The 25,346-nt window shown below is 38.7% G+C and overlaps 1 protein-coding gene across 1 annotated transcript in view; it reads left to right on the top strand.

The window, feature by feature from the left end:
* LOC149962129 (uncharacterized) overlaps window positions 1-25,346 on the top strand; it is a 42,939-nt gene extending 17,593 nt beyond the window's left edge. The window contains exons 4-18 of the mRNA XM_090178752.1: window positions 2,909-3,123; window positions 3,207-3,390; window positions 3,453-3,551; window positions 4,153-7,818; window positions 8,712-8,926; window positions 12,954-13,140; window positions 13,729-13,830; window positions 13,895-14,005; window positions 14,461-14,580; window positions 17,714-17,830; window positions 20,141-20,358; window positions 22,142-22,325; window positions 22,390-22,491; window positions 24,002-24,112; window positions 25,144-25,346. Of these exons, the coding sequence (XP_090034878.1) occupies window positions 3,013-3,123; window positions 3,207-3,390; window positions 3,453-3,551; window positions 4,153-7,818; window positions 8,712-8,926; window positions 12,954-13,140; window positions 13,729-13,830; window positions 13,895-14,005; window positions 14,461-14,580; window positions 17,714-17,830; window positions 20,141-20,358; window positions 22,142-22,325; window positions 22,390-22,491; window positions 24,002-24,112; window positions 25,144-25,232 (5,616 nt within the window). The 5' untranslated portion in view covers window positions 2,909-3,012 and the 3' untranslated portion in view covers window positions 25,233-25,346. The remainder of the gene's footprint in view (window positions 1-2,908; window positions 3,124-3,206; window positions 3,391-3,452; window positions 3,552-4,152; window positions 7,819-8,711; window positions 8,927-12,953; window positions 13,141-13,728; window positions 13,831-13,894; window positions 14,006-14,460; window positions 14,581-17,713; window positions 17,831-20,140; window positions 20,359-22,141; window positions 22,326-22,389; window positions 22,492-24,001; window positions 24,113-25,143) is intronic.

Below are 25,346 nucleotides of genomic sequence, written 5' to 3'. Positions count from 1 at the left end.
TTTGATCAAAACTAGAAATGTTAGTACTCTATGTTATTTACTGCCTTCAAATTTGAGTAAAAAGGTGAAAACCGTGGATAAGTTTACAAATACTAAAAATCAACCTAAAGATTTAAAAGTTTCCACAAAAGCTGTTAGCTCCCAAACGTTAATTTAAGACTGGCCACCCTTCATATAATTTGATAAGCTCTAACAAATAATTAGATACATTGTCTGACTTCAACAATGCTAAAAATAACTCTCTCCTTTCCAAAACAAACGGCCGTTTGAGATTTTTCAAATAACAAACTAAATCTTGTACATTCTGCATGATTAACAAATTATAACATTATTACAACCTTTACCCTAGGCTGTCAGACGATGTTTCGCGAGATTTTTTTTAAATAAAAACGTTACTTTTTTTTGAAAATAGATGGCGATATAATCTACCCGTGATGCACTCGTATATTTCCTACGCGGTCGGGTGGGATGAAATTTTCGAATCCCATTTTCCACCCTCCCCCTGCAGTACAGAGAAAGCGTGTCGCTAAAAAAAGGGCTTGCTGATAATTTCGGTTAATGTATTTCTGAATATATAGTATCATACTTATTGTTCTTATGTTACTTATGATATTAGTAATGATTTCGACAAACTGACACACTTGTAGAAATTATCATAGTCTTATGGTATGACTGTTATGGCCATATGAGCTGGAAAATGTATACTGGACTATGCAATCCGAATAGTGACAAAATTGAACCAAAAATTTCAATCGCTAGTGAGATAATTAACTAAAACCTCAATAAAACTTTTCAAAAACGATACCGCTAACGGTAAATTGAGTCATGCTAAAATTTCAAAACAAACCCACCTCTTTCTATTGCAACCACTTTCATCGCCGTTGAAATAACGCGTCCTTGACCTCAAATGGGTCACGATCTGACCTCTCGGGTCACTCGAAACCGTCAGCTTGCATCAAGTAGAACGCGCCGAGGAAAAACGCGCCAAAAATCCCTCAAGCCTTTGACATTCATCAAAATCATTAAAAGATTCTTATCTGAGGTATTCTTTACCCACAAATCTCACGCTGGCGCAATCAACGGAGAATCAGTTTAGAGGCCATAAAAGACGAGAATTGTACACATTTAAAGCATAATGTAAATAATTTGGGGAATATCTCACGTAAAATACATAAAAATTTATTTATTTGTTGAAATTATTGTTGACCTATCTCAAAATTCCATGCCACACGACCTTTTCCAGATTGGGTCTTGCAGGATTTGCCATTTATTTATTATCATCAATATTAAACTAGGCTACTACAATGAAACATTTACCTAGACTCAACGCAGATTACAATGGAAGTGAATTTTCCGATCTAGGGAATAATAGGGATAGTTACTTGTTTATCAACTTAAGTTTCCGATGTAATTGTTTTAGAAACGCATTACATGATGTATTTCGCCCATAGAAATCTCATAGGTAACTAGAATGCTGCCGTTTAACTGGCAAATGGCCCAAACGCCGTGACAGACGACGCCAGATCTCAGCCAATCAGAGCTCAAAGAGCGGTTCTGCCAAGAATTTAATGTCACCGGAGAGAATGACATCACCTATCTCCCCCTATAGTAACGGAACCAAGGAGGATTATTATCCTCCTTGGCGGAACCACTCTACGGCCTCTCATTGGCTGAAGGTTCAAGGCGAACTGGCGTCAAGCTCGGCCGTAGGCGGCAGCATTCTAGTTACCTATGAGATTTCTATGATTTCGCCCATACTCTTTTTTTATTCGAATTATTAACAGGGTTGCCATACATTTTCGATGTGAAATAAATAATTTTGAACAAAAATTGTATGGCAACCCTGTTAAAATAGCGTCTGCTTCACCATGTTCCACAGGCTTCCAAAAAAAGCCGCTTGAGGGAAATAGTAATAACGCTCATTACACGTATCAAACGGTTATGATGGATGAAATAGAAGCTAGAAAAGGTTTTTGCGTTTGATTACAATTTTACAACGTTTTGAGTTTCCTCCATGTCAATTACGACGCTCATACTTAGACATTTTTCTAATTTGACAATAGCAGACGCTAGATCATAGGTGTTAACTTAGAGAAGGTGGCGCCACCTAGGATCGTTTTGGTTCAGGAAGTCGACTTTCGTTCCTATTAAAAAATTTCGACGGCGTCTTGGGCCTAGTTTGCAGCCTTCCCTTGGGGACGCCTTAAGGGGACGCACCAGTGCTATTTCGAACTTTCCGTTGCGCCACCAATTTGATCCCCCTTTTGCGAAATCTATTGGCCTCCTATAAATCTTCTATATGCACCACAAAGAGCCCAAGAAACGGTGATCAAGACAACGGGGCTTATTCGAACCACCAAAATCATTCTGCTTAATGGATGCTATTTTTATCCAGTAGATCGAGTTATCCCTCCCGGCGAGCGTCAACCAAAAAAAGAAATATAGTACCGTAGGCCTAAAGCTTATTTTCCACTGGTCAAAATGTATTTTTCTTTACGCTTGTTTGTACATCCTAAAATTGAGTCCTTGAATTGACCTTTTGCTACACCAGATTTCAGTCTATCTCATCTCTACTCATGTCCAGGAATAGTTCATATGAAAAATGCCGCCCCCAAAAAAGTTAAGCCCGGGGCGGACCACCCTTCCTTGCTACGACACTGTATTGAGTGTCGCACCGTTATGCTCTATTGGAAACCGAGGCTTACGACGATTTTATTGCGTCGACGGTCGCCGTCGTGGCGATTTTTCCTATGTGAAAACCACACTTAACATATAATTTTTGCGTCGTTACTCGCAGTTCCTAGTGAAAACTTGTATTAATCATACCATGCTTACCCCATTGTTTTACTTTAAAAAAAATGTTATGATGCAACTTATAAGAGTTCAAATACGAAAATTAAAATTACAGGAACGTTTACATTGTTTGCACCAACGGACAACGCATTCGCTTTCTTAGAGGGTAAAGTATTGGAAGAACTCGAAAACGACACCACCAAATTACAAGGCTTCCTAATGTACCACTTGGCTCCTGGACCCCTGACCACCATCGAAATGAAAGACGACTCGGTAGTCAATAGCGCGCAAGGAGCGCCGTTACGCTTTAATACGTACGAAAACGGAGACGTAAGTTTTTGCGTTCAAATTCAATTATGGGACACCTTTCGCCATCTATAGTGTCATCAACGAACTAAATTCGATATTTGTAGGTGGTAACCGTTTCCGGATCCCAAATTTTGGAGCCCGATTTGAAAAACGGTGAAATCATTGTACACGTCATCGACCACGTGCTGTACCCGCCTCCCACCAATAACATACCCAACGAAATTAGAGCTAATTATAACACCATGTACCGACTCTTGGAGGTCGCTGATTTGACACACATTTTGTCTGGTACGTTACTGGTTCGTTAAGTTGGCCTATGTGGAATTCATAATTTTTGTCTGTCCATACAGATAAGTCTTTTACGTGCTTTGTGCCCAGTGACCAAGCATTTCGTATTTTACCACCGACCGTGAGAAACGCCATCTATACAAACGCGACGTTACTACAACGTAAGTAATCACTCGTCGACTATATAAAATATAATTCGAATGATTTAAGTAAAAATTATAGCGCATCGATTATTCGAAATAAAAATTGCACGTCGATTAATCGAACGAAAAATATGAATACTAGATTAATCGAACGAAAAATATGAATACTAGATTAATCAAAGTGAAGAAATAGAAACAAAACCGATAAAGGTAATCGATTTATCGAAGTAGAACGATTTTCAAATCGATTAATTTAATTAATAAACCCTACAATGTAAGTAATAACTCATCGACTAAAAAACAAAGTTCGATTAATTGAAGTAAAAATATAGCACATCGATTATTAGAAAAAGAAAATACTTCGATTAATCGAATTAAAATATGAAAACTAGATTAATCGAAGTGAAAAATAGAAAAACTCAATAAATGTAATCGATTAACCGAAGTTAGAAAATATTAACTTCATAAATGTAATCGATTTATCTAAACAAAACATTTTACAAATCGATTAACTTAATTAAAATGTAAAAAATATTGATTAATTTAAGTAAAAATATTTTATTATATAGAATAGAAATGCCTCAAAACATTAACTGAGCAACAAAAAAAATTATTTCAGGAATCCTTTTGAACCACATCATCCCAGGAACATTTTTCAGAGCGGGTATTCCGGTAGGTTACAGCCTGCAACCACTAGATGGCAGTCCTTTGATCTTCAGCACCAAACGAGGCTTGATACTGGTGAACGGAATCCCCATCGTCATCCCAGACGTGATCGCGACTAACGGCGTCATGCACGTCATCAACAGGGTCTTGTTACCGAACGACGTCCTGGAAGATTGCAAGTGCCTGACGCCGGCTGCCATGGCCACCACAACGGCCATGCCAGACGAGGAACCAGGAATAGCCATCGAAGAGAAGTACGAAGAGAGGTACTACCCAGAAACGACAGAGAAAGAGATGACGACCAAGCCGACGACGGTGACCAACGAGAAGCTAGAGACAGGACCACCGCTCATTCCAACTGTGCCACTCCCTGATCAGACGAAGAAACCAGATGTTGAATGTGACCAACCTGGTCCAGATTGTCCTGATAAACCCGATGAAGAAAAACCAAATGATGACAAACCCGATCAGGAAGAACAAAAGGATGGAAAACCAGATGATGATAAGTCTGATAAAACGAAGGACGAACCAAAGACCGATGAGGAAGAGCCGAAAGATGATAAGCCATTTGATGAAACCCCAAAGGATGATGGCGAGAAAACGAAAAATGAAGTAAATCCAGATGAGAGCAAACCAAAAGACGATAAACCAAATCAGGAAGAACCGAACGAAGATAAACCCGATGATGATAAGCCAAAAGAAGACAAACCCGATGATGATAAACCAAAAGAAGGCAAACCCGATGACGATAAACCAAAAGAAGACGAAGCAGATGATGATAAAACAAAAGACGACACACCCGATGACGATAAGCCAAAAGAAGACAAACCCGATGATGATAAACCAAAAGAAGACAAACCGGATAACGAGAAACGCCAAGAAAAACCAGATTACGAGAAACCTGAATCCAAGCCATCTTGCCCCGATGACGTTGAATGTCCTGAACAACGACCACCATTTGAAAAAACACCAGAGTGCCCTGATGACGTAGACTGCCCCGGACCCCAAACAAGTCCTAAAGGACCTTTATGCCCCGATGGTTTAGACTGCCCAGAAACGAAGCCCGATTATGAACCCGCTTGCCCTGAAGGTACCGACTGCCCAGAGCCAAAACCAATCGAAACACCAAAATGCTACGAAGGCGATTGTCCCGAGAAAACTGTAGAGCCGCCAACACCGTGTCCTGAAAGAGAAAATTGTCCCGAAGTAAAACCAAGTACAGAAGTACCAGAAGTTAAAATTCAATGTTTCGGACCAGATTGCTTATCTGAACGTCAGAAACCGACCTGTCCCGAAGGAAATTGCCCTGACGAGGAACCAACTTCGGAAAAACCAGAACCTGAACCATCTTCGCAAGAGCCAAGCTGTCTTGGCCCAGACTGTCCAGAAAACCCAAAAGAAGAGGTACCAGAAGACTGTCCTGGAGGAGTCTGTCCAACGATTACACCACTGGACGTAATGTCCACACAGAAACCAAGCAGTTTCGAGTCAAGGCCTCAAAAGGTTGAACCAACTTTACCGACGACAATAAACCCTAATTTTGAGCCGACTGGTACTAATACAATAAAAGCCACCTCTCTGAAGACGAAAGGACCTTTCGATTTATTCGACGACGTTGTAAATGGCCAGCCAACCGAAGCCACGAAAGCTGGTTTAACAGAAACTCAAACGCCCGAAACCACAAAGCCCACGCTCTCTACCGACGGATCAACAGAACCCTTTGCGGTTACTGAAAAGGCAACTCCTCCACAAATAACCACGGAAAAATCAACAGAACCATCAGCCCCAACGGAAAAAACCACGGTGAGCTCCCCAAATACCGATAAACCCACTGAGAGTTCAACAGATACCGAAAAACCTATTGAGCCGACGGAGCCAACCAAAAAATTAACAGAGCCTTCGGAGTCAACCGAGAAATCGACGGAGCCTTCGGAGCCTACCGAAAAATCAACAGAGCCTTCGAAGTCGACCGAAAAATCGACGACGGAGCCTTCGGAGCCAACAGACAAATCGATGGAGCCTTCGAAGCCAACCGAAAAATCGACGGAGCCGTCGGAGTCAACCGAGAAATCGACGGAGCCTTCTGAACCAACAGACAAATCGACGGAACCTTCGAAGGCGACCGAAAAATCGACGGAGCCTTCGGAACCAACCGAGAAATCGACGGAGCCTTCGGAGCCGACCGATAAACCAACTGAGACCTCAGCAGACAAAGAAAATCCAACTGAGCCTTCGAAGTCTTCCGATAAAACCACTGAGGCCACAGCAGATAACGAAAAACCAACAGATAAAGAAACTACACTTTCAGATTCTTCTACCTCTAAGCCAACTGAACCCACCGTAGCATCAGCCTCTACTGACCAATCAACTGAGCTCACCGTAGCCTCGGCCTCCACCGACAAACCAACTGAGACCACCGTAGCATCAGCCTCTACTGAACAATCAACTGAGCCCACCGTAGCCTCGGCCTCCACCGACAAACCAACTGAGACCACCGTAGCATCAGCCTCTACTGACCAATCAACTGAGCCCACCGTAGCCTCGGCCTCCACCGACAAACCAACTGAGACCACCGTAGCATCAGCCTCTTCTGAACAATCAACTGAGCCCACCGTAGCCTCGGCCTCCACCGACAAACCAACTGAGACCACCGTAGCATCAGCCTCTACTGACCAATCACCTGAGCCCACCGTAGCCTCGGCCTCCACCGACAAACCAACTGAACCCACCGTAGCATCAGCCTCTACTGACCAATCAACTGAGCCCACCGTAGCCTCGGCCTCCACCGACAAACCAACTGAGACCACCGTAGCATCAGCCTCTACTGACCAATCAACTGAGCCCACCGTAGCCTCGGCCTCCACCGACAAACCAACTGAGACCACCGTAGCATCAGCCTCTACTGACCAGTCAACTGAGCCCACCGTAGCCTCGGCCTCCACCGACAAACCAACTGAACCCACCGTAGCATCAGCCTCTACAGACCAATCAACTGAGCCCACCGTAGCCTCGGCCTCCACCGACAAACCAACTGAGACCACCGTAGCATCAGCCTCTACTGACCAATCAACTGAGCCCACCGTAGCCTCGTCCTCAACCGACAAACCAACTGAACCCACCGTAGCCTCAACCTCCACTGACAAACCAATTGAGCCCACCGTAGCATCGGTCTCCACCGACCAATCAACTGAACCCTCTGTTCCTACCGAAAAACCAGCAGACCAACCGTCAACCCAAACTGACAACACTGAAGCACCAGTTGACCCTGACATCAACGAAAGACGACCATCAACATCGGTAGATCCTCAATCGACAATCACAACTGTGAAACCCAAATTAGCCGTGGAGCAATCGGAAAAACCGGAAATTGAAGTAATACCGACCATACCTCCCAAAGAAGATGAGAGACCCACCGCGAGTCCACAAATACCCGAAGAAGCACCAGTCCCTCAGATCCCAGAGCTAACGTGTCCCGACAACGGGCAGAGGAAACCCATCCCAGACGTGGTCGATTTCTTGGGTCAACCGGGTTTGATTCTGAACCAAAAACCGGTTACATTCAAAATAGTACTAAGACTATTCAACACGGCCGGTTTAACTTCAATCCTGAGACGACGAGGTAAAATAATTATACATCTTAAACTCCTTTGTCTAATATAGGAACTGACTAACTTAAGTCTTTATTAGTTCCATGTTGTGATTGGGTTTCCATGGCAACTACGTTGTATAGTCAAATGGGGCTGTTAGTTGTTACAGATTTAAATTCCTTAACACATTTGAAGGTTTTCCGTGACCATTTTCACAGATTTTTCCCTGAATTTTTTAGACAACATTTTGATAAATTTTTACTTGCATTTTTAATTTATAACCTACAAATTATTTTCCATCTAATATTAAACAATTGAGTTAAAAAACAAAAGAACCAATACAAGGCTAATCATTAAATCTTAAAGAATCGAAGCTTAATTTTAGCTAATCATGTTAAAACCTTAAAGATTCAAAACTTATTGTTAGCTAATCATGTTACAGCCTAAAAATATGAAGCTTAATTTTAGTTAATAATGTTACAACCTTAAAATGTGAAGTTTAATTTTAGGTAATCATGTTACAACCTTAAAATGTTAAGCTTAGTTATAGTTAATCATGTTACAACCTTAAAATATGAAGATTAGTTATAGTTAATCATGTCACAACCTTAAAATATGAAGCTTAGTTATAGTTAATCATGTTACAACCTTAAAATATGAAGCTTAGTTTTAGTTAATCATGTTAAAACCTTAAAATATTAAGCTTACTTTTAGTTAATCATGTTACAATCTTAAAATATGAAGCTTAGTCTTAGTTAATCATGTTAAAACCTTGAACTTCATTTTAGCTAATAACCCCAAAAGGTTGATTTTAGTTAATCGCTCTAAATCCCAAGTAAAATTAAAGGTTAATATTAACGACTAACAATAATTAGTTAATAAGTGGGAAAAAACTTGTTTATCTAAATTTAATTATGTTATCCAGTACCATACACGTTATGTATCCCCACCGACGAAGCATTTTCGACAATGGCCCAGGAAAATATCAACAAACTACAGAAGGATTTGGTCCAACTACGTCGAATTCTGCTGTTCCACGTCATATCTTCGCAACTACCCAACTACAGCCTCAGGGACAACAGCGTCATCAAAACCTACCAAGGCTCTCCCATTATCATCAACGTTCTGAACAGAGGAAAGGTCGGTGTCGCAAAAATCAGGGTGGTTGATTTCTTGCAAATTAAAATTCGAACAAATTGGTTATATACTTCTTAACCAAATCCCATTCGACCGAAAACATTTTGGACGTCATATATTTAGAAGTTTCCTCTTTTTCCAGCCCAATGGCGGTTTTCGGTTAAATGGGCTTTACGTAAAAGATTTATAGATATGATTGCTCTAGATACATTCTCCTCTAATTTATGATGCGAGAATGCCTACCGTGATTAGCTAGAATTAGGTTTCCCCGGCGCAGCTCGAAGTGGGGCCGGAACCCCTGGACCGGATGTTCCGTAGAATGGAAGTCGGCTAAATGGGACTGTTCGATCGGATGCAATTCGGTTGAATGGGACTGTTTGGTAGAATGAGATTTGATTAAATGGGACTGTTTGGTAGAATGAGATTTGATTGAATGGGACTGTTTGGTAGAATGAAATTCGATTGAATGGGACTGTTTGGTAGAATGAGATTCGATTGAATGGTACTGTTTGGTAGAATGAGATTCGGTTGAATGGGACTGTTTGGTAGAATGAGATTTGATTGGATGGGACTGTTTGGTAGAGTGAGATTTGATTGAATGGGACTGTTTGGTAGAATGAGATTTGATTGAATGGGACTGTTTGGTAGAATGAGATTCGATTGAATGAGACTGTTTTTTAGAATGAGATTCTGTTGAATGGGACTGTTTGGTAGAATGAGATTCGATTGAATGAGACTGTTTGGTAGAATGAGATTCGATTTAATGGGACTGTTTGCTAAAATGAGATTTGATTGAATGGGACTGTTTGGTAGAATGAGATTCGATTGAATGGGACTGTTTGGTAGAATGAGATTCGATTGAATGGGACTGTTTGCTAAAATGAGATTCGATTAAATGGGACTGTTTGGTAGAATGAGATTCGATTTAATGGGACTGTTTGCTAAAATGAGATTTGATTGAATGGGACTGTTTGGTAGAATGAGATTCGATTGAATGGGACTGTTTGGTAGAATGAGATTCGATTTAATGGGACTGTTTGCTAAAATGAGATTTGATTGAATGGGACTGTTTGGTAGAATGAGATTCGATTGAATGGGACTGTTTGGTAGAATGAGATTCGGTTGAATGGGACTGTTTGCTAAAATGAGATTTGATTGAATGGGACTGTTTGGTAGAATGAGATTCGGTTGAATGGGACTGTTTGGTAATGAGATTCGGTTGAATGGGACTGTTTGGTAGAATGAGATTCGATTGAATGGTACTGTTTGGTAGAATGATATTCGGTTGAATGGGACTGTTTGGTAGAGTGAGATTTGATTGAATGGGACTGTTTGGTAGAATGAGATTCGATTGAATGGGACTGTTTGGTAGAATGAGATTCGGTTGAATGGGGCTGTTTGCTAAAATGAGATTTGATTGAAGGGGACTGTTTGGTAGAATGAGATTCGATTGAATGGGACTGTTTGCTAAAATGAGATTCGATTAAATGGGACTGTTTGGTAGAATGAGATTCGATTGAATGGGACTGTTTGCTAAAATGAGATTTGATTGAATGGGACTGTTTGGTAGAATGAGATTCGATTGAATGGGACTGTTTGGTAGAATGAGATTCGGTTGAATGGGACTGTTTGCTAAAATGAGATTTGATTGAATGGGACTGTTTGGTAGAATGAGATTCGGTTGAATGGGACTGTTTGGTAATGAGATTCGGTTGAATGGGACTGTTTGGTAGAATGAGATTCGATTGAATGGTACTGTTTGGTAGAATGAGATTCGGTTGAATGGGACTGTTTGGTAGAATGAGATTTGATTGGATGGGACTGTTTGGTAGAGTGAGATTCGGTTGAATGGGACTGTTTGGTAGAATGAGATTCGATTGAATGGTACTGTTTGGTAGAATGAGATTCGGTTGAATGGGACTGTTTGGTAGAATGAGATTTGATTGGATGGGACTGTTTGGTAGAGTGAGATTTGATTGAATGGGTCTGTTTGGTAGAATGAGATTTGATTGAATGGGACTGTTTGGTAGAATGAGATTCGATTGAATGGGACTGTTTGGTAGAATGAGATTCGGTTGAATGGGACTGTTTGGTAGAATGAGATTCGGTTGAATGGGACTGTTTGGTAGAATGAGATTCGATTGAATGGTACTGTTTGGTAGAATGAGATTCGGTTGAATGGGACTGTTTGGTAGAATGAGATTTGATTGGATGGGACTGTTTGGTAGAGTGAGATTTGATTGAATGGGTCTGTTTGGTAGAATGAGATTTGATTGAATGGGACTGTTTGGTAGAATGAGATTCGATTGAATGAGACTGTTTGGTAGAATGAGATTCGATTTAATGGGACTGTTTGCTAAAATGAGATTTGATTGAATGGGACTGTTTGGTAGAATGAGATTCGATTGAATGGGACTGTTTGGTAGAATGAGATTCGGTTGAATGGGACTGTTTGCTAAAATGAGATTTGATTGAATGGGACTGTTTGGTAGAATGAGATTCGGTTGAATGGGACTGTTTGGTAATGAGATTCGGTTGAATGGGACTGTTTGGTAGAATGAGATTCGATTGAATGGTACTGTTTGGTAGAATGATATTCGGTTGAATGGGACTGTTTGGTAGAGTGAGATTTGATTGAATGGGACTGTTTGGTAGAATGAGATTCGATTGAATGGGACTGTTTGGTAGAATGAGATTCGGTTGAATGGGACTGTTTGGTAGAATGAGATTCGATTGAATGGGACTGTTTGGTAGAATGAGATTTGGTTGAATGGGGCTGTTTGCTAAAATGAGATTTGATTGAAGGGGACTGTTTGGTAGAATGAGATTCGATTAAATGGGACTGTTTGGTAGAATGAGATACGATTTAATGGGACTGTTTGCTAAAATGAGATTTGATTGAATGGGACTGTTTGGTAGAATGAGATTCGATTGAATGGGACTGTTTGGTAGAATGAGATTCGATTTAATGGGACTGTTTGCTAAAATGAGATTTGATTGAATGGGACTGTTTGGTAGAATGAGATTCGATTGAATGGGACTGTTTTGTAGAATGAGATTCGGTTGAATGGGACTGTTTGCTAAAATGAGATTTGATTGAATGGGACTGTTTGGTAGAATGAGATTCGATTGAATGGGACTGTTTGGTAGAATGAGATTCGATTTAATGGGACTGTTTGCTAAAATGAGATTTGATTGAATGGGACTGTTTGGTAGAATGAGATTCGATTGAATGGGACTGTTTGCTAAAATGAGATTTGATTGAATGGGACTGTTTGGTAGAATGAGATTCGATTGAATGGGATTGTTTGGTAGAATGAGATTCGGTTGAATGGGACTGTTTGGTAGAATGAGATTCGATTGAATGGTACTGTTCGGTAGAATGGTACTGTTCGGTAGAATGGGACTGTTCAATAGAATGGGGTTCGGTAGAATGGGACTGTTCAATAGAATGGGGTTCGGTAGAATGGGACTGTTCGGTAGAATGGGACTGTTCAATAGAATGGGGTTCGGTAGAATGGGACTGTTCAATAGAATGGGGTTCGGTAGAATGGGACTGTTCAATAGAATGGGGTTCGGTAGAATGGGACTGTTCGGTAGAATGGGACAGTTCAATAGAATGGGGTTCGGTAGAATGGAACTGTTCGGTTGAATTGGACAGTTCGGTAGAATGGAATTCGGTGAATGGGACTGTTCGGTAGAATGGAATTCGGTGATTGGGACTGTTCGGTAGAATGGATTTCGGTTGAATGGGACTGTTCGGAACTTGGGTAAAATGTGACTGTTCGGTCGAATGAACTACAATCGAACAAATTGAGTTTATTGATTTCTTTAACATTTAATGCCTCTTTGTCTTGCTAAATTGATTAATAATGGTAGTTCAACGGCAACGATAGCTACATTTTTAATTAATTTTAATTAAAATTAATGGTTCAATGATTTTTCTTATGACTTGTTTTAAATCACTGATTTCAATCAGACAACCCAGTCAAAAACTAAATTAACCAATATGAGTAATGGTTCTGTTTAGTTGGTGCTGATTGGTGGAGCTCCGGTGATTGGGTTCCGCAAATCTCCGTTTGGACAAGTGTACGTCATCAGCAAACCCTTGAGCAAACTCCCTCAAGAAAATGTTCTTCGGGCGCTGAGGGAACGACCGAATTTGAACCAGTTTCACAATTTCATTCAAAGTTGTTCCTTAGGAAAAACACTACAGGGTATGTTTATTGAGATGTCTAAACTCTTAAAACCAGCTACGTCGTAAATTCACGTAAGGGGGCGCTAAAATCGGTTTTCTTATCGTTTAGATAAAATTAGGTTTCTTATCGTTTAGCTTAAATTAGGTTTCTTGTTGTTTAGCTAAAATAGGTTTGTTATCGTTTAGCTTAAATTAGGTTTCTTGTTGTTTAGCTAAAATAGGTTTGTTATCGTTTAGCTTAAATTAGGTTTCTTGTTGTTTAGCTAAAATAGATTTATTATCGTTTATCTAAAATTATGTTTTTTATCGTTTAAATAAAATTAGGTTTCTTATCGTTTAGCTAAAATAGGTTTCTTATCGTTTATCTAAAATTATGTTTTTTATCGTTTAAATAAAATTGCTCTAACTATATTTTAGCTAAAATTGCTTTAGTTATATTTTAGCTAAAATTGATCTAGCTATATTTTAGCTAAAATTGCTTTAGTTATCATTTAGCTAAAATTGCTTTATTACCTTTAGATTTTATATTACCTATTCAGCTACAATCGTTTTCATCTTTCAACTAAAACCATTTTCTAGCTCTGATTTGCTAATTGTTTTTTCGCAGGTAAAGGTCCATACACCGTGTTCGCGCCCACCAATGAAGCCTTCGGGCAACTACCAGACGAAACCTTGAATATGCTGCGATCTAACAAGCGGGCTCTCGAAAGTAGGTCCAATTTCGAGCCCTTATAAAAATGAAACACGATAAAATAGTTCCCATTTTAAAATAGGGTTACTGAATAACCACGTCGTTTACGGGGCGCAGTTTCTGTCGGGGGTCAATCAAGACCGCGCGGTCCCAACCATACAACAAGGAAGACTACAATTTCACAGACTAACAGGTAATTTAACCCTATAAATTGTAATCTCAACCCAAAAGTAATAATTGATCTACGAATGAATGAATCTGTTAAATTGTGTTTGATAAGACAAGGGAGAAGATCCTTCACAGGGGTAACGCCATTTAAGGTTCGATTTTTAAATACGCCAAGTCTTACTAGATGGCTCCACCAGTCTGAAACCTACAATATTCAAATTATTTAAAAACAATTAAAAATTGTTTTCTTTCTTATTTTTATATCGAAATTTTCATGATTTTATCATTTGTTATTAGTTTTAGAAGTAGGTCTTTTCTATTAAATTAGTAATAATTTATTTATTTCCCACCAACACGTTTAAATTGGCGCCATCTAGTGGAAATTAAACATTAAAATCGAACTTCTCAGGGCTTCTCTCTAAATGTTTGTTTCCCTGTAAGTAATTTATTAATCGTTCTATTTGCTTAATGTCTCGTTAGATGGCGTGACAATAAATGGAGCGCAGATAATAGAACCGGATATAGCGACCGGAAATGGCGTTGTTCACGCGGTCAATAAAGTCTTATTCCCAAAACCCGATAATGAACCACTAGAGTACGGTAAGCTATGTTTTCTTTCATTCCTTTCATTTCGGTTCGTACTAACTTACTCAAAGCTCATAATTACGAAGGCCTATGACACACTGTAATCTTGACCAAGCATTGATCTTGACAATACTTATTTTCAACATTAGCAAACAAGTTTAAGAAATAACAAATTCGTGATCCGGAAGTTAACTATGGGGCGGTCAGTCGTGAAATTTTTTACACACGATTACTGATTTTCGAAAGTCATTCATTGATTTTCAGTGATTTCCTGGTTAATTACCATTATTTCCACGTATTTCTTGGTGATTTACAGTTATTTATTGGTGATTTCCAGTGACTGCCACTTATTTATTGGTGATTTCCAGTGACTGCCACTTATTTATTGGTGATTTCCAGTGACTGTCACTTATTTATTGGTGATTTCCAGTGACTGCCACTTATTTATTGGTGATTTCCAGTGACTGCCACTTATTTATTGGTGATTTCCAGTGACTGCCACTTATTTATTGGTGATTTCCAGTGACTGCCACTTATTTATTGGTGATTTCCAGTGACTACCACTTATTTATTGGTGATTTCCAGTGACTGCCACTTATTTATTGGTGATTTCCAGTGACTGCCACTTATTTATTGGTGATTTCCAGTGACTGCCACTTATTTATTGGTGATTTCCAGTGACTGCCACTTATTTATTGGTGATTTCCAGTGACTGCCACTTATTTATTGGTGATTTCCAGTGACTGCCACGTATTTATTGGTGATTTCCAGTGACTGCCACTTATTTATTGGTGATTTCCAGTGACTGCCACTTATTTATTGGTGATTTCCAGTGACTGCCACTTATTTATTGGTGATTTCCAGTGACTGCCACTTATTTATTGGTGATTTCCAGTGACTGCCACTTATTTATTGGTGATTTCCAGTGACTGCCACTTATTTATTGGTGATTTCCAGTGACTGCCACTTATTTATTGGTGATTTCCAGTGACTGCCACTTATTTATTGGTGATTTCCAGTGACTGCCACTTATTTATTGGTGATTTCCTGTGACTGCCACTTATTTATTGGTGATTTCCTGTGACTGCCACTTATTTATTGGTGATTTCCAGTGACTGCCACTTATTTATTGGTGATTTCCAGTGACTGCCACTTATTTATTGGTGATTTCCAGTGACTGCCACTTATTTATTGGTGATTTCCAGTGACTGCCACTTATTTATTGGTGATTTCCAGTGACTGCCACTTATTTATTGGTGATTTCCAGTGACTGCCACTTATTTATTGGTGATTTCCAGTGACTGCCACTTATTTATTGGTGATTTCCAGTGACTGCCACTTATTTATTGGTGATTTCCAGTGACTGCCACTTATTTATTGGCGATTTCCAGTGACTGCCACTTATTTATTGGTGATTTCCAGTGACTGCCACTTATTTATTGGTGATTTCCAGTGACTGCCACTTATTTATTGGTGATTTCCAGTGACTGCCACTTATTTATTGGTGATTTCCAGTGACTGCCACTTATTTATTGGTGATTTCCAGTGACTGCCACTTATTTATTGGTGATTTCCAGTGACTGCCACTTATTTATTGGTGATTTCCAGTGACTGCCACTTATTTATTGGTGATTTCCAGTGACTGCCACTTATTTATTGGTGATTTCCAGTGACTGCCACTTATTTATTGGTGATTTCCAGTGACTGCCACTTATTTATTGGTGATTTCCAGTGACTGCCACTTATTTATTGGTGATTTCCAGTGACTGCCACTTATTTATTGGCGATTTCCAGTGACTGCCACTTATTTATTGGTGATTTCCAGTGACTGCCACTTATTTATTGGTGATTTCCAGTGACTGCCACTTATTTATTGGTGATTTCCAGTGACTGCCACTTATTTATTGGCGATTTCCAGTGACTGCCACTTATTTATTGGTGATTTCCAGTGACTGCCACTTATTTATTGGCGATTTCCAGTGACTGCCACTTATTTATTGGTGATTTCCAGTGACTTCCACTTATTTATTGGCGATTTCCAGTGACTGCCACTTATTTATTGGCGATTTCCAGTGACTGCCACTTATTTATTGGTGATTTCCAGTGACTGCCACTTATTTATTGGCGATTTCCAGTGACTTTCACCGATTTCTTGGTGATTTCCAGTGATTTCCACTGCATGGTTTCTTGGTGATTTTCAGTGATTTTTTAAGCGATTTCCCGTGATTACCTACGGTTTTATCACGTGATTACTAAAGTGACTACCTTCTTGGACGTTTAATAGTATATGTGGTTTTAATTTTTGCTTTGATGGTCACCAACAACAGTGTAAAAATATGATGTGTTAATCATTTATTATCGCTTACATACTTAAAATTAATTATGTAATGTTACTTAAAATGTTGCTTGAAGAGCAACACCTGCAATCAAATATCTGGGTTAAATTCTAACTAGCTCCTCCTTTTGTGCAAATCTAGCCAATCATCTTCGGGAATTGTTCCACCCTTATTTACAATGCTAGTAAAAATAGTTATCTGTCCAGCTAGGAGCAACAAACACAAGGCGAACGCAGCTAGCCTTTAAACACGCTAACGCAGTGTTGTGTACAAATTTCATTGGACGAGCTTTTACGCTGAACGTTTTACGGGCGGGGGGAAGACAATTTCGGAATTTTCCCCTTCCGACGCGAGCAGTGCTGTGTTTGTTGCTCCTAGCTGTCCAGTAACCTAAGTCAGGGTGGTCAAGTTATTTGGAATATTGAAATTCCCTGATTTTTCCCTGACTATTTGTAGAGATTTCCCCTGACCAAAAATTAGACCATTTTTATTTCTATAATTTACTTTTTTCATAAGGTAATGAATATATTTCAACTCATATATTAGTGAAAAATTTACTATTGTAGGTTATGTTTCACCTAAAAAATATTTATTAAAAAGTTGGAACTGACCAGAACATTTAAGGAACTAAGTAAAAACCACAGAATTTATCACATAGTGACATAACCATAGCAAAATTACGTACATAAAATGTTTAAGATAAATTTCAATTTACCCGCTTTTCCATGCATTTTAACCAATTGTTAAAATTCCCTGACTTTTCCTGGAGTTTCCTTATCAATATTATTTTTTTTTAAACTAAATTGTTTCAGTTCCGGTGAGCAAACCGCGCAACCAATTACTGGATAACTTGTCAAGAGGACTGGGAGTGGACAAATTCATTGACTTTCTCACCGAATCCGGTATCATGTCTCAAATTGAAGACGGACGTAAGCTCATGTTTAATCAACCAATCACTTAATAGCCTCCAAATTAGTCAACCAAATCGGAAATAGCTACCTACTAAAAAAATTGGTTCCTCTTGTTGAGTCTCCTAAGCCACGTTCACACTAGAGCCTAAAACCCAGTTTAGGTTGGTTTGAATGCCAGTTTTGACCGCCGACGATAATACTTGGTTCACACTTGCGAAATCGCTTCACCCCGGTTCGCTTATAGCGAAGGCTTAACGCCATTTCAAATTATGACTAGAATTTTGAAAATACTAAAATGTATCCCAAAACAATAAGTTAATCATGTTTACTATACATACGGTAATATTATTTGACATTATTTAGAATTTTATCCCCATTATTTTTGAAAATACGACCAATTTTACTTGAACCCCGCCTTTTCGTTTTGAAAGCAATCCTAAGCGAACCGACTTGGACGAGTTGCTTCCCGAACCAACACGAAGCGATTTCTCACGCTGGTTTTAAAAAGCAGTTATCTAAACGAAGCGAATTTAGGGCTAAGTGTGAACGTAGCTCTAGTGAGCTCTTGCGTTTTGTTTACGCGTTTCTGGAACTTGTGGTATTGGACTAATTATCAGACTGTTAGACTAAACTTAATTTTCTAAAATGACGAGAAGGAAATTTCACTACTATTATTTTATTTGACTATGTTTCTAACGCTCTCCTTTATTAGAGCCTAAATTGTTACCCTAGTGGTAATTTTACTAATTTTACTTTCCATGCAACTGCTTATAAAAAGCAACGCTTCCATACAAGAAAGCTTGGTCCTACCCTGGTTTTCCCCTCTCTCGCTGACCCTCGGTGACGCTGACCAATGCTTTTCTCTACCTGTCAATCAGGATTAAGGTTTTACCCCGTTATGCCGCAACCGAGTCCAGTGTAGAAATAATTAGAATCTTGCTTCATAAATGTACACATTTAACGCCATTAGAGGTCGATTTTTAAATTCTCGAAATATTACCAGATGGCGCCATCAGTATGAAAGTCGCGGATATATATTACCGAATTTTTCCTTAGTTGAACTTTTTTTATGTAAAAATTAGGTTTCACATAAAATAATCTTATGGCATATTCACACGAGCCAACATTTTTCGTCCCAAGTTATTGCACCCAATTTTCTACTTGACTGCGTAAAACACGTTCCTTTTTAGTTCGCACGTTCCACGAAACGTAATTCTTCTGCAGAATATTTCAATTTACATTCAAAACCATTTAATATTATCATTTAGTTTTGTGTTATCAAAAGGATGTGTACGAAAATTAGTAGATTTAAATATTTGGTGCTAAGCCTTGGTTACAAAAACAAAGAGTTTGTGTGTCCAACACGTTGGGGAAATATTTTATCCATTTCCTTAGTTTGGGTCTTTGCAACTCGTGTTGGTCAACAGTGTTTTTCAAAAATATTGGCTCGTGTTAATTTCCCCTTAGATGTTCTCTCTGTATTATAGTTACCCTTCCCGCCAAAACGAATAAATTGGCGCCATCTAGAATGAATTAAACCATTTAAGTTGAACCTCTTCTATATAAGCAATTTATGAATCAATGTTTTTGAATAATATTCTGCGAAGTAAAACTAAACTAAACCGTGATTGTAATAAATCGGAAATTATTTATTCCCTTCGCGGCAGAACGTTTAATTTGGCTCCATCTATTGTAAATAAAAACATTGAAATTTAACCCTTCCCGCCGAGATGTTTAAATTGGCGCCATCTATTGTAAATTAAAACATTGAAATTTAACCCTTCCCGCCGAGAGGTTTAAATTGGTGCCATCTATTGTAAATTAAAACATTAAAATCGAACCCTTCCCACCAAAACGTTTAAATTGGCTCCATCTATTGTAAATTAAAACATTAAAATTGAACCCTTCCCGCCAAATCGTTTAAATTGGCTCCATCTATTGTAAAAAAAACATTAAAATCGAACCCTTCCTGCCAAAACGTTTAAATTGGCGCCATCTATTGAAAATTAAAACATTGAAATTTAACCCTTTGAGCCCAAACGTTTAAATTGGCGCCATCTATTGTAAATTAAAACATTAAAATTGAACACTTACCGCCAAAACGTTTAAATTGGCGCCATCTATTGTAAATAAAAACATTAAAATTGAACCCTTCTCACCAAAACGTTTAAATTGGCGCCATCTAGTATCAAAAAAGCATAAAAATCGAACCACTAATGACTTCGTTCTAAACGTTTCCTTTTAAGCAATTTTTTAAATCAATTTTTTTTCAATATTTTTGAACAATTTTCCTATAAGTTAAACTAAAGTATGTTACCAAAATTGCAGGTTCCTACACAATTTTCGCGCCGACCGACTCGGCAATCGAAGCTTTACCACCGACGCTACTGCGCACGCTCCAGACCGACGTCAACCAAATGCTTCCAATCATAAAATACCACATAGTTCCTTCAGCCATTCAATTCAATCAAATCACCGACGAAATGACCCTGCCGACTTTACTACCCAACAAGAACGTTCGATTCAACTATTACCATAACGACACGGTAAACGCCAACCCTTCCACCTAGGAACAACAAACACAGCATCCCTCACAAGGAGAACGCAACCCGTCAAAAGTCGTGCATTTTCTTGTATCAGCGTCAGTGTTTCCACTCTGCGGTCGAGATTTTCGCCTATTTTAGGGGCAATTTTAGCAGTTTTCGCCGGTCCTATAGTCGATTTTCGCTGCGGGTTTCGCCACAATTCCCCCCCATAGATTTACCTTAATTTAATTTATTGTTACTGCATATGTTTCTTCTCTTTATTTCGAATCTTAGATTTAGGCAATATATTTATTTTTTACAAAAGGTAACTATTTGTTTTTTATATAAAAAAAAACATTTTAGATAAAGTTATATCTGCCAAAAAATTACATGGGTTGCCATTAGGGGCACAGTAGGGGGACTACAGAGACGTTGATTTTTTAGTTTTTCTGACTGAAAATATTTTCGTCGCAAATTTCGCCGTTTTCAATGGTTTTCGCCGATTTTTAAATTTCTGGTGCTCACCAAGACAGTTTTCGTCGAAAACGACCTTTTTCGCCGCAAAGTGGAAACACTGGTCAGCGTTGCCAGGTCCCAAAACTGAAATTATATTATCAAAGCCCAAAAACTTTTCGAATTTTCTAAAAAATTATAGTACACAAGTACCGTAAGTACGGCCAACTTTGATTACTCATCATGGTGTGGTAGCACTTGATCATAGTTGGACGTAGAACTTGGAAGTGGGTAATAGTCTATAGTGCCAGTCTAATTTACGAACCTTCGGTAATAGTATCAGTCACCCACTTCCAAGTTCCACGGACTATTTCGTTCCTACTACACGCTTGATAAGTCGACCGTACTTGCGAGTCTAAGAAGGTACACAACAAGGAGTATAATATTTCCATTCTTAGCCTACTAGGAGTAATATAACAGGCTGGAAACTGTATTATTAAGTTAACAGAAAGGAACTTAATTATATCACAAATATCGGAAATGTAATAAAATTATCGCAAAAAGCGTATTGTATAGTACCAGAAGTTAATGAACCGAAGTTATCGAAATAACGCTCAAAATCGGAGGGCGTTTTCCTTATGAAAATGATGAGAAAATCGAGTCAAATAAAAGCTAATTTCCATCCCCGTCTTTTGACGTGATAAATTGCACTTGGGAATGGTGGGTATAGCTATTTGTATGTATAAAAAGTGGTTTCATAAAAACAAACACGTTTTTTTTTCGGCCTAGGAGCGCGCAAAAACACGTACGGGGAGTATAGCAGTCTGATAACTTAGTTTCATTTACTTCTGATAGTACGCGATTGAAATTATAGTACGGAGAAAATCTAAAGGTAATATTATCGAAATGTACTATAATTATAGTACGGTTGGCAACGCTGTCTTGTGCACAGTTATCATTTTTTAGCCGATTTAGCGCCTGCTGTCGTCGGAAGGGAAAAATTCGGAAATTGTCTTCCCCCTTTCCGTAAAACGTTCATTGTAAACAGGAATCCATACCTCTACTAGGAATGCTTATCGCGACAGATTTTCGTCTCGATGTGGCTGACGGTTTTTTGACGTCACTATGTTAACTGAACAAACAACAACGTCAGAGTGATCTTACCATACGCGATACGCCAGGATAAGCATTCCAAGTAGAGCTATGGATTCCTGGAGTAAAGGTTTGTCCAATGAAAGTTGTACACAACCCTTCGTTAGCGTGTTTAAGTCTAGCTGCGTTCTCCTTGTGTTCGTTGCTCCTAGCTTCGACGACCACGGACTCCTCAAACCCTAATACGTTCCCTTCGCAGGTGTTAACGGTCTCAGGGGCTCCGGTTGGACCCGTGCGCATGATGGTGGGCGTGACGCTATGCGTCGTCAACAAAGTCCTGTACCCGCCTATTGGCGACATCACGAAAACCGTCTCGAAATCGCCCATACTGCAAGATTTTACGAAAGCGTTGAGGCTCACTGGACTTGATGAAGAATTAGCAGGTTTGTCATTAGGACTAGCAATTTTTTAATTACGGTAGAAATATTAATGAGCGGTTCGTTATAGAATCAGGGCCGTACACGCTATTCGCCCCCACCGAAGCTGCCTTCAGATATTTACCGAAAGCGGAGTTCCTCAGTATTTTCAATGATCCAGTTAAATTAAGAGGTAAGGTCATCCTTTTAATATAATATTTCATGGGCGTATCCTAATTGAAAGTCAATGGGCTTGACATCGTCCAAATTCCGAGGATATTACCGCAATCAACATTTCGGTGGATGTGAAGTTAATTAAATTTCCGTGGGCGTGACCTAATAAATGGTCTGTGGGCGTGACATCATCTAAAATTTGGGGGATGTTCCCTAAATCAAAATTCCGTGGGTGTGACCTAAACAGAAATTCGTAGGCGTGACCTTAATCAAAAGTCTTTGGGTGTGACCTATTCAGAATTCCGTCAGTGTGAGCTTAATCGAAATTATGTGGGCTTTACCTTAATCAAAATTCCTTGGACGTGATCCCAATCAAAATTCCTTACGCGTGATCTAATCAGAATTCCTTAGGCTTGATCTTAATCAAAATTTGTGGTTGTTATCTCATCAATATTCCTTGGGCGTGATCTCATCAAAATTTGTGGGCGTGACCTTAATCAAAATTGGTCGTCGTAATCTAATCAAAATTCTGTGGGTGTGACCTTAATCAAAATTGGTCGTCGTAATCTAATCAAGATTCTGTGGGTTTGACCTTAATCAAAATTGGTCGTCGTAATCTAATCAAAATTCTGTGGGTGTGACCTTAATCAAAATTGGTCGTCGTAATCTAATCAAAATTCTGTGGGTGTGATCTTAATCAAAATTCTTTGGGCGTGCCCTAACGAAAATCAAGACAAATGCAACAGTAGTATCAGTGTGACGTGCCCCATGCTTTTTTCCATAGATAAAAAAACCCCGCCTAAAATGGCAGCCATGGCCAAAAGCAAACTGCGAATTGCTATTACTCTATAGAGTCTTATACCCGCCTATTTCTTTCCCTCATTTTATCCCCAAAGCGGTCGACATAGTCTTACGGGAAATTTTCAAATAGTTATGGAGGAAAGAAGATGCTCCAGCAAATTCTCTAAACAAAAATGGTGGAACTAAATAGATCGATTTACAATTTTTAAGGGGCCGAGACCACTTTAAAGGGGTAAAATTCATCCGAGGTAACGTGGTGATGGCGTTATTCGTTAGTAGATGGCGCTCTGATAGCAACATGACGTCATAATTTTGATTTTCAACGATTGGTTGAAAGTTTTCAGTTTTTAGTGGAGAACGGTTTTGTCGGGATTTAAAATACAAAATTATCTTCCCTGATTGGATAGTTTAAAATTGTATTATAGTGCCATCTATGGCAGAGTGTTAACTACTGTTAAAATTAATCGTTAATTTAAATTACAAAAATTATATATTTGTAATAAGAATTTAAAGTACTATAATTTAGTAATTAATAAATAACTTTTTAAAAAAAGTTTATTTTTCATAAACTTTATAGTGTCGCCATCTACCTCAAACATTATTAAATAGGAAGGTACCTCGGGTGGATTTCGCCCCTTTTTGCATATTTCCCTGTAGGCAATATGTGAATGCGTCTATATGGCCTAATTATTAAGTCTTAATTTCAAAAGAAAATGTTCAACTTTCAGACCTAGTTTCGAAGCACTTAATCCGAGGGACGCTTTTCTCAGCCGGAGTGAGCGACGGAATGACAACGAGGGCGTTAAATGGTGGGGAAACCACGCTAACTCTAAAACCACGTAAGATACATTTCATCGTTAAACAAAACCGCAAATCATGAATGTATTCATTTCTACCATGAATTTCCAATTATTTCATTACCCCTTTCTACAATCTGGGCCTAGGATGGGTGGTGACTCTACCAATCCGGAGACAGGCGTTTGTCCTTGACTCGGTCCACAAAACATTTCCGAGATTTAGCCAAAAACCTTACTTGTAATTCTCATAAAAATGCCTCTACTACCACAAAAACAGTTGACAACCATAATTATTTAAGGTGTTTTTGCTATTAATACTTCATAGACCCATTTTTAAATTACCTGATTTTTTAGACCCATTTTTAAATTCCCATACTTTTTAGACCCAATTTTAAATTCCCTTATTTTTTAAACCAATTTTTAAATTTCCATACTTTTTGGACCCATTTTTAAATTCACTGACCTTTCCTTGACTTTTTAGACCCATTTAAAAATTCCGACTTTTCCCTGATTTTTTAAACCAATTTTTAAATTCCCATACTTTTTAGACCCATTTTTAAATTCACCGACCTTTCCTTGACTTTTTAGTCCCATTTTTAAATTCCCTGACCTTTCCCTGATTTTGTAAACCAATTTTTAAATTCCCATACTTTTTAGACCCATTTTTAAATTCACTGACCTTTCCTTGACTTTTTAGACCCATTTAAAAATTCCCTGACTTTTCCCTGATTTTTTAAACCAATTTTTAAATTCCCATACTTTTTAGACCCATTTTTAAATTCACTGACCTTTCCTTGACTTTTTAGTCCCATTTTTAAATTCACTGACCTTTCCTTGACTTTTTAGTCCCATTTTTAAATTCACTGACCTTTCCTTGACTTTTTAGTCCCATTTTTAAATTCCCTGACGTGTGGCAGCCCTGAACCTCGAAGCTCCTCCCATCCCGGCGACTGAGGGCTGCCTACCTAATCAGTTCCATATTCATGGTAGAAACGAGAAGGCATTCATTTCTTGGTAGAACTGAATACATTCCACGCGCAAATGCAAAAAGTAACCACAGATTTTTTAAACAGAATGCATAGTTGTAAACGGAGTCAACGTACTGTACTCGGACATAACAGCCAGCAACGGAGTGGTTCACGTTCTGGATCATTTGTTATGAGACACGTTCGGGACATTGTAAAGCGAAAAAAAAGAGACAATTTTAAATCTTTCTCGATTACCATAATCTTTTAATCGCCATCTTATTTACAATCAAAAATGCTGTACTTTTTTT

Source organism: Leiobunum rupestre, chromosome 1 (genome assembly GCF_980474605.1).
Source record: "Leiobunum rupestre chromosome 1, qqLeiRupe1.1.hap1, whole genome shotgun sequence".
Taxonomy (NCBI): domain Eukaryota; kingdom Metazoa; phylum Arthropoda; class Arachnida; order Opiliones; family Sclerosomatidae; genus Leiobunum; species Leiobunum rupestre.
This window is presented reverse-complemented; position numbering and strand designations above follow the sequence as displayed.